This window comes from Hyperolius riggenbachi, chromosome 1 (genome assembly GCF_040937935.1).
Source record: "Hyperolius riggenbachi isolate aHypRig1 chromosome 1, aHypRig1.pri, whole genome shotgun sequence".
Lineage (NCBI taxonomy): Eukaryota > Metazoa > Chordata > Amphibia > Anura > Hyperoliidae > Hyperolius > Hyperolius riggenbachi.
The window spans coordinates 417,871,537-417,883,546 of record NC_090646.1 but is presented as its reverse complement, the minus strand read 5'-3'; the positions used below and the strand labels follow the sequence as shown (position 1 = coordinate 417,883,546).

General features: G+C 44.4%; 1 protein-coding gene across 2 annotated transcripts in view; it reads right to left on the bottom strand.

Moving 5' to 3' along the window:
- Positions 1–3,878: 3,878 nt before the first annotated feature.
- The window catches only part of LOC137518513 (annexin A1-like), a 97,659-nt gene continuing 89,527 nt past the window's right edge, over positions 3,879–12,010 (bottom strand). For both annotated transcript variants that reach the window (XM_068236485.1, XM_068236494.1), the window contains 3 exons: positions 10,306–10,364; positions 6,973–7,095; positions 3,879–4,175 (listed from right to left, as the gene is read on the bottom strand). In XM_068236485.1, the coding sequence (XP_068092586.1) occupies positions 4,119–4,175; positions 6,973–7,095; positions 10,306–10,364 (239 nt within the window). In that variant the 3' untranslated portion in view covers positions 3,879–4,118. The remainder of the gene's footprint in view (positions 4,176–6,972; positions 7,096–10,305; positions 10,365–12,010) is intronic.

Sequence of the window (12,010 nt, the reverse complement as noted above, 5' to 3'; positions counted from 1 at the left end):
GGGGTATATGCCCAGCATATGTAGTTAGGGGTATATGTGCCCAATATATGTAGGCAGGGGTATATGTGCCCAGAGTAGGTAGCCAGGGGTATATGCCCAGAGTAGGTAGCCAGGGGTATATGTGCCCAGAGTAGGTAGCCAGGGGTATATGCCCAGTATATGTAGTTAGGGGTATATGTGCCCAATATATGTAGGTAGGGGTATATGTGCCCAGAGTAGGTAGCCAGGGGTATATGTGCCCAGTATATGTAGTTAGGGGTATATGTGCCAAATATATGTAGGCAGGGGTATATGTGCCCAGAGTAGGTAGCCAGGGGTATATGTACCCAGAGTAGGTAGCCAGTGGTATATGTGCCCAGAGTAGGTAGCCAGGGGTATATGCCCAGTATATGTAGTTAGGGGTATATGTGCCCAATATATGTAGGCAGGGGTATATGTGCCCAGAGTAGGTAGCCAGGGGTATATGTGCCCAGAGTAGGTAGCCAGGGGTATATGTGCCCAGAGTAGGTAGCCAGGGGTATATGCCCAGTATATGTAGTTAGGGGTATATGTGCCCAATATATGTAGGCAGGGGTATATGTACCCAGAGTAGGTAGCCAGTGGTATATGTGCCCAGAGTAGGTAGCCAGGGGTATATGCCCAGTATATGTAGTTAGGGGTATATGTGCCCAATATATGTAGGCAGGGGTATATGTGCCCAGAGTAGGTAGCCAGGGGTATATGTGCCCAGAGTAGGTAGCCAGGGGTATATGTGTCCAGAGTAGGTAGCCAGGGGTATATGCCCAGTATATGTAGTTAGGGGTATATGTGCCCAATATATGTAGGCAGGGGTATATGTGCCCAGAGTAGGTAGCCAGGGGTATATGTGCCCAGAGTAGGTAGCCAGGGGTATATGCCCAGTATATGTAGTTAGGGGTATATGTGCCCAATATATGTAGGCAGGGGTATATGTGCCCAGAGTAGGTAGCCAGAGGTATATGTGCCCAGAGTAGGTAGCTAGGGGTATATGTGCCCAGAGTAGGTAGCCAGGGGTATATGCCCAGTATATGTAGTTAGGGGTATATGTGCCCAATATATGTAGGCAGGGGTATATGTGCTCAGAGTAGGTAGCCAGGGGTATATGTGCCCAGAGTAGGTAGCCAGGGGTATATGCCCAGCATATGTAGTTAGGGGTATATGTGCCCAATATATGTAGGCAGGGGTATATGTGCCCAGAGTAGGTAGCCAGGGGTATATGCCCAGAGTAGGTAGCCAGGGGTATATGTGCCCAGAGTAGGTAGCCAGGGGTATATGCCCAGTATATGTAGTTAGGGGTATATGTGCCCAATATATGTAGGTAGGGGTATATGTGCCCAGAGTAGGTAGCCAGGGGTATATGTGTCCAGAGTAGGTAGCCAGGGGTATATGCCCAGTATATGTAGTTAGGGGTATATGTGCCCAGAGTAGGTAGCCAGGGGTATATGTGCCCAGAGTAGGTAGCCAGGTCAGGTGTCCCCCTCCCCAGCAGGAGGGGAGCAGCGCAGAGAAGAGGAAGAGCTGCTCTCCCTTCCTCGCTCTCCCCTCCAATGTCCGGGTGGCTGGCAGCAGCGGGCGGAACTTACCTCCGTCTCGTCGCAGCGCCGGATGGATCTGCCACTACTCTGGTCTGGTCCAGACCAGAGCAGCGGCTGCGCACCCGAACTTCCGGCCGGCGCTGGAGCGAGACGGAGGTGAGTTCCGCACGCCGCTGCCAGCCACCCGGACATTGGAGGGGACAGCGAGGGAGAGAGAGCACCTAAGGTGAGGGAAGGAGGGGGGAGATGGCCCCCCTTCCCCACCGTCCGCACAGCTCTCCCTCTTCTCTGCGCTGCTCCCCTCACCCCCCGCAAAAAACAACAACAAAAAACCCCGAAGCTCAGCTGGGCGCCCTTGGGGACCAGGCGCCCCGGGGCACTTGTCCTACCCCGACCCCCCCTAGCTCCGCGCTTGTTACAGTCATAGCGCAATCACTACCATAGGGCTTTAGTAATATTACGTTTTATATCTTTTCTAAAATAAAAAGTCTGCAGTATAATCAATTAAAGAGAAACTATTAGCAATAATATGCCCCCCCCCCCAAAAAAAAAAAACACACATATGTAAGTAGATAAATATTGCTCTACTTACATAACGGACGTATTGCACATTTCCTTCCATTTAATTTTATATTGTAAATAAGGAGCATTCTCTTGATGGTAGGGGCCATCTTGCGTCCTCTGGGTAGATCCCCCCCTCCGCACTAGTTATGAGCAGGGATGAGTAGAAACTACACCATTGCGAATTTACGCATCGTAGTTCGCATCTACGCATCATAGTTTGTAGGTGAAGTTTCGCATAGCGAAGTAATGCTACGCGTAGTTTACGCCCACTATGCGTAGTTAACATATGTATTGCGAAGTGAACTACGAGTGCGTTACGCGCGTCTATTTTTCCGCGTACGATTGTATGCTTACAAAATTATGCATTGGAACGGGGAATGTACGCATAGAAGTGTTCCCTGTATAAGCATAAAGGGGAATTAATGCGGACATTTTTACGCATAATGGCATAAGCGTCCGCATACACTACGCTTCACACTACACGTAATTGCGTATTTTAACACGTAGTCTACTAAATGCATACAAAGCTAATATTTAATATCAAAGCCGTAGTTTAGCGAAGTGTAATTGCGTAAAACTACGTGTAGTTCCAGCGTAGCGAAGTTGGCTGACTACGACCATCCCTGGTTATGAGCACAGCGGGGAGGATAAATGCGGCAGGCACAGACTCACCTAATAATGGATCCAAGTGCTGCCGTTTCCATCTATTCTCTGTACTACCGCTGGCGGTAATGCAGAGAGTATAGAAGGGAACTGCAGCACCTGGAACCATTAGTAGGTGAGTCTGTGTGCGCCGCCTTCATCCTTCCCCAATGGTGAGCACAGGGAAGTTGGGGAATGCGGCTGCGGGAGATGAGGCAGGCGGGCAGAGAAGGGGGCGGACATGCCACTGGAGGAGGGGGGCCGAGGATAGTGATAGGATGACCTCTGCTCCCCCTCCCTGCGCTCTAATAGCGGCTGAGACCACAGCAGTGAAGGGGAGACCTGGCGGCCAATCACATCGTAGAGAGGTGAGTGACAGAGGCTTCAGCCAATCAGGCTGATTCAGCAGACCTGTCACTTCTCTTTTGGGTCTGCGTACCAAGTTAGAGCTTGGGGGCATGGGGAGAGAAAACCGCTTAGGGAAAAAAGTAAGATCGATAGCGTTACGCCGCTCAGGAGGTTATGTAACTTTGTCCCCCAGGGTGAATAAATGTGCAGTAATAGCTGCAAAACCTTCTGCTAGCACTAGGCTAGCTAGTAAAAGTATCCGGCACCCCCCGATCCAGCCAGTTTATACATTACCCAGCCTGGCTCCAGCGGTCAGCGCAGCCTCCCCGGACAGCTCCAGTCTTCACTATGGGGAGGCTCGCACATGACGTCATGCGCAAACCCGATCCTCCCCATATAAAAACCGGAGCTGTGCAGGGAGGCAGCGCAATCACTGGATCCGGGGGGGGGGGGGGGTAATGTATAAACGGAGGGATCGCAGGGGATCCAGGGGTGCCGAACACTCTTACTAGCTAGCCTAGTGCTAGAAGAAGGTTTTGCAGCTACTACTGCACATTTATTCAGTCTGGGGCACTCCTGAGGACAGACAGCAGTATGCCCGACACAGTGTCGGGCATACCGCTAAGGAGGTTAAATATTTGAATTGCCTTGTTAGCTTCCTTTTTAGTTATGTAACACCCTGAATTTGAAAACTGATTTTGTATTTAATGCCTAACAGTTACTCTAGTGTGCTACTACATTTATATACCATAAAATGAAACAACCATAAGATCACATGTGAGACCATTTTATTCTGAATGTCCTTTGAAATATTGAGGAAAAAATATTTTCAGCATTTCGGCATATTTTTCAGCATTATGGTAGAAATAAGAAGTTAGAACAGCTTTCAGATTTTGATTTTCACCAGAAAGAGACAGTGGCAGGCCTATCCCTGATGCAGACACAGTGCAATTTAAAAAATAATTATCAAAGGTTTTAACATTTATTTAAAAAAATTGCTGTATTTCCAGATTATGCTCCTCCGCATAGTTCCAGCAAGATGTTCTGGTAGTCTCCTTTGGTATCATCCTATAAAATAAATAATTACATATTACTAGAAAACCACAAAATAATTGTTAAAAAATACAAATTATACTAAGTTTGTGCACGAGTATTTAATCCATGCTTCAGCATACAAAGATCCTATTAATTCATGGTTCAGAGTAATATGTTTTTATATTACATCTCCCTGGTAGAAAAGAAATTCAGAGTTTTCAGTGGGATGAAAGACTTAATTGCAAACCTATGATTGATAGATACAGTAGATTGATCGATAGATATTCAGTTAGCCTAAGTGTTAAAATAATGATGTTTGGTGTCTACAAAACCACTATAACAAGGTGGCCATGATTCTGCGTTCAGCTAGTGTCTATTTGGCATATGACAAATGCAATATAAAACCCAAATATCAATGTGTTGCTTGTGATGGGCTTGTCAGGTTATTAAAAGTAAATTTCTCACTACACGCTCTCTGAACTTTACATTGCAACTGATGTCTGTAAGTCATACCTCTTGCTCAACTAGTTTGATTAGTTTTTCCCTGCCATATACAGTACATGTCTGACAAGGTCCTTTGATGGTGATCATCGTAGGCAAAAGCAGGAGGGGGGCACAGAATCCTACCTTAAACCAGGGCCAGTGCAGTGTCTGGGGATAGGCACAAGTTGAGACACCAGAATATGTGCAGGTATCCTGCAGACCATAGCACTGCCCGCTTTCTTTCCTTGCTACAGTTGAGTTTAGATGTAGCCAGGGTTTCCACCTCATCCCTTTAAACACATCTAAGTTATACAGGTTCTAGGGCTGCTCACACATAATCAGTGCTTAAACTGCATCTAATTAGCCACAAGGCATGTAAAATTCATATGTGCTGGTATTCAAAAGAATGAGGTGGAAACCCTGGATGGAGCAGCAGTGTGTACAGAGTGTGTACAAACACAGACAGACACAGAACATTTATATTGCGCTTTTCTCCTGGCAGACTCAAAGCGCCAGAGCTGCAGCCACTAGGACGCACTCTATAGGCAGTAGCAGTGTTAGGGAGTCTTGCCCAAGGTCTCCTACTGAATAGGTGCTGGCTTACTGAACAGGCAGAGCCGAGATTCGAACCCTGGTCTCCTGTGTCAGAGGCAGAGCCCTTAACCATTACACTATCCAGCCACACTGTGCATAGCATGGAGCAGCTCTGGGGAACTAACAGAGCAGAGAGCCAGGTATGAGCACAGCACTGTGCCCCTGCTGGGTGAATGCTTCACTTTACCCTTTATTAGCAATATCGGTTGTCCTCATTATTATCTGTATCTAAACTGCTCCTGATCTATCCCCTTGTCGATCGGGAGCAGATCGGACATGTAGGAAATAATCATCAGATCCTGTCAGTGGGAAAGTAAATTGCATTGTGTGTACCCAGCATGATGTCCTACCATATTATTATACAGTATTGTGCGTGGCTGAGGGGGACCTTTCAGGAATCCCCTCCTTGACAATCCTGATCATTGGGCTTCCCCCATGCTTAATGTAGCTTTCTGCAATCTTCTTCTTCTCTATTTTCTACAAGATCTGGATTGTTGTGCAGAGGATTCCGAAAAGACATAATTAACAGCAAACTTCAAGCTGCAGCTGATTAGGTCGAGAAGTCAAGTTAAAGTTAGAACACTACTTTAACCTGTGTGTCCACAACAGCAGTCTGTGTCCATGGATGCCCCACACAAGTATGTATATAACTGCCTTATCACAATGTTCTTTATGCTTCCATGTCTTTTTCATTAAAAACACCCTACCTCTCATGGAAATAAATAATGTGCACATGTATGAGCTGTCATTTCTACCTTCTTGGTCAAGAATTCCTGGTTTACACTTCTGACCCTTATTTATGAAAACATTTTTTGTCCACATTAAAAATAAGCAAATCTTTTAAGGCATGGACATGTCTTTGCTAGAGCTGATCATACATTTTAACTAATGTGAAAATTCAGGTTCCGCAGGAACCAGAATTTGTGTGGGCTGAACCCAATTCAATTTGTAAACCAATGATCAATTTACCAGCAAACAGATCAATAAATCAAGATGATTAATCAGTAGCTACCAACTGTAAACAACCTCTGCAAAGTTCTAAATCAGCTCTCACAAATTCCAGTTCTTGCAAAACCTGAATTTCCCGCTCATCTGTGGTCTTCATATTTCTGTTAAAATGCCTATAAACATGGACAGTTGCCTATAAATGGTCTCCAAAACGGAAAATCATGTTAGCGTATATTGAGCTCTGCAGAGCATAAACATTTATGAGAAAGCAGATCTCACAGGTTCATGTGAATAGAAAGGGGAGGCAAAATTAAAAAAAAAAATATATATAGCTAGTTCCATTCATCAAAAAGCAACTTCCAAGGCTGAGTTTTGATCATAGGTCAACAGATACCATAGTAGGTGTTCACTGTGATCTGCTAGGGCAAAAAAAATCTCCATTATATCAATATAAAAAAAGGTCAATCTGAGATTCTGGAGGTGGCTGGAAGTCATAGGGAGATAGGTGGAGCCTGTGCTTGGTGTATAGCATAGGAAGCTCCATAATGGTGCAAAATAGTATATTTTGGACCCTCTCCTTATTCATATTTACAGGCGACCAGTTTTCCTTTAGTTCGCAGTTGCTCAAGAATAGGGAGACAATAGTAAAATTATCTCTACTAAAGAAAAGAACACAATCATAGGAAAAGCGGGTGGAGAGATTTTCCTAAATTTTCGTTATCGGACGCTGCTCATATTGCATGGATGACAACAACTACATTAGAAACCAGTCAACACTTAAAAAGATTGAAAATGCTATCCATACCAAAATATCCTGGCGGAGGGACCTTCCATGCATTCTCTTGTAACTTTCCCTGATTTCATTCATGTCTATTTCCGAACGGGACACAATATTTCTAATCAAGATTTTGTCTTTGGTCCCGGATCCCTGTAAATATAACAAGGCATTGTGTTAATGATAGAATAGCACAAATGTGTTTCAGCAATATCTCTGGTCTCCTTACTGAAATTTACTGCTCCTGTCTTCACCTTTAGCTACGTAAAGTGTACCTGAGCCGAAGCTAGAGTGCAAAATCAGATACTTACCTTAAAGTGAACCTCTGGACTAAAAATCTACTCAGCAGAACTGAAAAGGCTTGGTGTTTCTTTAAAGGGGAACTGAAGAGAGAGGTATATGGAGGCTGCCATGTTTATTTCCTTTAAAGCAATACCAGTTGCCTGGCAGCCCTGCTGATCCTCTGCCTCTAATACTATTAGTCATAGCCCCTGAAGAAGCATGCAGCAGATCAGCTGTTTCAGACTTTAAAGTCAGATCTGACAAGGCTAGCTGCAAGCTTGTTTCTGGTGTTATTCAGATCCTACTGCAGAGAAATAGACCAGCAGGGCTGCCAGGCAACAGGTATTGATTAAAAGGAAATAAATATGGCAGCCTCCGTATACCTCTTACTTCAGTCCCCCTTTAACAGTTTCACAGCATCGGAACTTTGTTTTTCTTACCAAAGCATCATTTTTAGTTGCATTTTTAGCTAAGCTCCACCCATCAAAGAAAACTGCCCGGGCTTTTTTTCCCTGATGCTGTGCAAAGCATGATGGGATTTCCTATGTTATTCACATTGCCTAGCAACTGGGAGGGGTGATCAGCACACAGGACAGTTGGAACTGTGTCTCATGCTCCCTGTCACCTCCTTTCAACCAAAAAGATCGCTGCCCTCATGAAATCAAACATTTTCCTGTTCTTTTAAAACAGGGTGGGTAAGAGATTATATTACCTATCTATTTTAATTAATATAACTAATGTAACTTAATGACAGTATGTTTGTTTAGGCTGAAGTTCCTCCTTAAGAGAGGGAAGCCTCAGAATCCTATTGAGGTGTCCCTTGCTACTCATTGGTCCCACATTCCTGAGTGCAGCCCTCGAGAGATTAGTGACAATGCATTGTCGCTAATCATATCGGGCCACGCAGCTCCTCTTCCTGGATCAAATGCATGCAATAGTCGACTTAGCCTGCCCGTGCATGCGCAGTAACATGGAGCCACAGGCTCTGTGCTACTACGCATGGGCAGGTGGGTTCACAGAGCCATTTCGCACACTTTATCCAGGAAGAGGAGCTGCAAGGTACCGATGTGAAGGTGGGCCGCACTGAGCAATAGGGCCAAGCTCAGCAACAGGGGGGTTGCGACAACTGAGAGGAGCCTCATTAGGATCCTGAGGTTTCCCTCCTTCATAGTAAGTATCAGATTTCTGCTCAAGAGGCAGTGGATCAGCAGGAGCAACTGGTATTGCTTAAAAGGAAAGAAATATGGCAGCCTCCATATACCTCTCACTTCAGTTGTCCTTTGACTCACTAATCATTAACATTTGTAACTTATATTCACCCAGAAGCACCAGCTGTATGTATCTTGCATGTAATTTTAATAGGGGGGGGGGGGGGGATTATGCTGTGGAGATGGAAATTGCTTCTTTCAGGTCATCAGAGATTTTGGACTGGCTGACGAGCTTTATTTAAAGAATCGTGTGGGTAAGCACACACTTTAGAGGGGAGATGTTGCGATAATCCAACTATACTATGGTGATGTCACCTCATCATTTTTTTGTGGCTTTGCACATAGGGTGTGTGCTATGTTTTATTGTTATGGACTATGTTGCCTTTTTGCTTGCTCCCCTTGAAGTACATTGCAACTATATATCGAAGATCTAACGCAGGTCATCTCCTGCCTGTATTGGCGCACAGCAGGATTACAGGATTGGCATTCTCCAACCCTACAAAGAACTTGTCTGTGTTCCCTTTTTTAATTTATTGCAATGGTTAAAAAACTAGTTTTTATAAATATATATATGAGGTAGTCAGAATAGCAGTCTCTTTTAAAAAATAAACAGAAGCCAAAACACCTGACCACTGACTGCACTGGAACAGTTTTTCTGAATGAAAGCTTGGCCCTAAATGACCAGTGAACAAAACGTGTGCTCCCACCGCCTCGTGTATTGATCCATGCCTGCATGGCTGGTGAATTGAGCATGGGACGTTCAAAATTATGCTGTACACCTGGGAGTGATAGGCAGCGTGGTGGCCTGCAGCACATGGACTCTCCTGCTATAAGCGTCAGGGGGTGTTGGAGGCTGTTGTGCTGGACCTACCCTGGACTAAGACCCATATATGGAATCATTGGACATGGACAATTAGACTGCACAACGCTACCTCATCAAGTGGTGACTATGAGTTATCTTTATGTAATGCGCATCAAGTCTTCTTGTATTGCATAATGTTGGCATGCTGCACCTGACAGGCTTTGTTTGGCTTCCGCTGTTTCCACATAGCTACATACACAGCTTATGGTGTACCATGCTCCCAGCAGTATACATTGCATTACATACATAATGCAACATGCAAGCATACAGTGCATCAACCTTTCAAAATATTAGGAACACATATCCTAAAGTCTTCTCTTGTGACAGATAGTGCTTCATACTAACCTTGCAAGGGCACACAAATATACAGTACATCCATACATAACATAAAAACAACAGCATGAACTACATAAATGCTAACAGTGGTAACAGGACAGTGAGAGAAGGCACTGGATTGAAACCTGGCCACAAGGATTATAGTGCTCTCACCTGTTTCCACTTGCAAAAGCCATACCCTCTGCCTAGCTGTAGCTCTTTGTGAGAGTGCAACTACTTGAGTAGCTAGCCCTAAGGGCACTTCTAGCATCCCTATTGATGGAGTGGTGTATTAAGGATAGGGTGGAGGAGCAAAAGTAGTAAGACATTACATGGTGAAGGAATGCCCCAAGCCAGAGGGAGGAGTGTAGGCTTACCACGCACAGTGGGTAGAGAGCAAAGGGAATTGAGAACAGTAGGCGTGTGGTGCCTGGAGAAGCAAAGCAGAGGGTGTGCTAGAAGATAAGGAGCAAAACTGGACCTCTATCACCCAAAATTTGGTGGGACTTGTATAAGAGTACTTCTAAACTGCTAAAGTGAGCTATGGCTTCATTGAAGACTGGTCAGTATTGGAAGGTGCTCAGCAATTGCTGTTCTCAATGATTTCTACTGTATATTTAACATAGTTTAATAGTTTTTGTTATGCTTTTAATTTATTTGAGGGTAAAAATGAGGCTCCCAAATATTAATGCATACCTTCATCGACAGGTTAAGTCTTTCTGCAAAGTAAGCAGGCTTGCAAACAGCACATTTCACTACAGAAAAGAGAAAAAAAACAGTTAAGCATGCTACTCATATACACAAAAACACACCACTACGATGCTGTACAGAGGTTACTTTTAAAGTATAATAATAAATGAAACAACAAACCAAACCATTAGCCAAACTAACAGCAGCAAGATGATCCATCAATCCATCAATTTCAGCTTTCAGTTGCAGACACCCCCCCCCCCCCCCCCCCCCAAAAAAAAAATAAAAGAACAAAAAATAGCCACACTTGTTACAGAAATCAGGTTGACCAAGGCCGTATTACACAAGCTGGCCTACCACAGACAATGTAAGAATGTTTTACCTCAGTACTGTACTGCAGACGAACACTAAGTAAGACAAACAAACCCTGACTGAATAGCCACAGGTCTGCAGTGGATACCTTTGCCACAATCACCCCTCTCCCTTTAAAGGACAACTGAAGTGGGAGGGATATATGTAGGCTGCCATATTTATTGCCTTTTAAGTAGGGATGCTCATTCGGATTCCACGGAAATGCAATTTCCGAAATTCCGATCGGAAATTGCATTTCCGCATCGGAATGCGGAAATCGGTAATGCAAGTGCGTTAGGCGGATTTCCGCCGGAAATCGCGGAAATTTCCGCCGGAAATCGCGGAAATTCTGCCCGACTTTAACATTGATTTTCTCAAAAACTATAAGGTCTTTTTGAAAACTTTTTTTTTGCATCTTGTTCAGGAGATTCTGCTTAATAAACCCTGAAAATTTGGTGTTTCTAGGACTTATGGGGGCTTTGCTATTAGCCACTAAAGTCGGCGGAGTTTTACTTTTTACGGTAATGTAAAATGCAGAAAATCCGCATCTGCCTATTTTCTGCATTTACATTACAGTAAAAATCCGCCGACTTTAGCGGTTAATAGCAAAGCCCCCATAAGTCCTAGAAACACCAAATTTTCAGGGTTGCAAAAAAAAGTTTTCAAAAAGACCTTATAGTTTTTGAGAAAATCAATGTTAAAGTCGGGCGGAATTTCCGCGATTTCCGGCGGAAATTCCGCATTGGAATGCGGAAGTTGGTAGCGGAAAGCGGAATCGGTATTTGGCAATGGCGGAATGCGGATTTACCGCGGAATCGGAAATTGGCATTTCCGACTATCCCTACTTTTAAGCAATCCAAGTTGCTTGACTGTCCTGTAAATCCTCTGCCTTTAATACTTTAGCCATAGACCCTGAACAAGCATATGCAGATCAGGTGTTTCTGACATTATTGTCAGATCTGACAAGATTAGCTGCATACTTGTTTCTGGTGTTATTCAGACACTGTTGCAGCCAAATTGATCAGCAGGGCTGCCATGCAACTGGTATTGTTTAAAAAGAAATAAATATGACAGCCTCCATATTCATCTCACTTCAGGTGTCCTATAACAGTGAATGGAGGACACTGCAGCATGGAAACACTCTAAGGGCTCTTTTCCACTATGAAATGCGATTGCGATCGCGATTCCGATCGCGATCACAATCGCGTTTTAATTTCCACCATGCGATTGCGATTGCAATTGAGCTATTATACTCATTATAGTCCAGCTCAATCGCATACAAAACGTGTCAGGACGACGATTGCGCTTTGACCAAAATCGCATCACAATCGGATCGCACTAATGGAAATTGCTGCTGCAG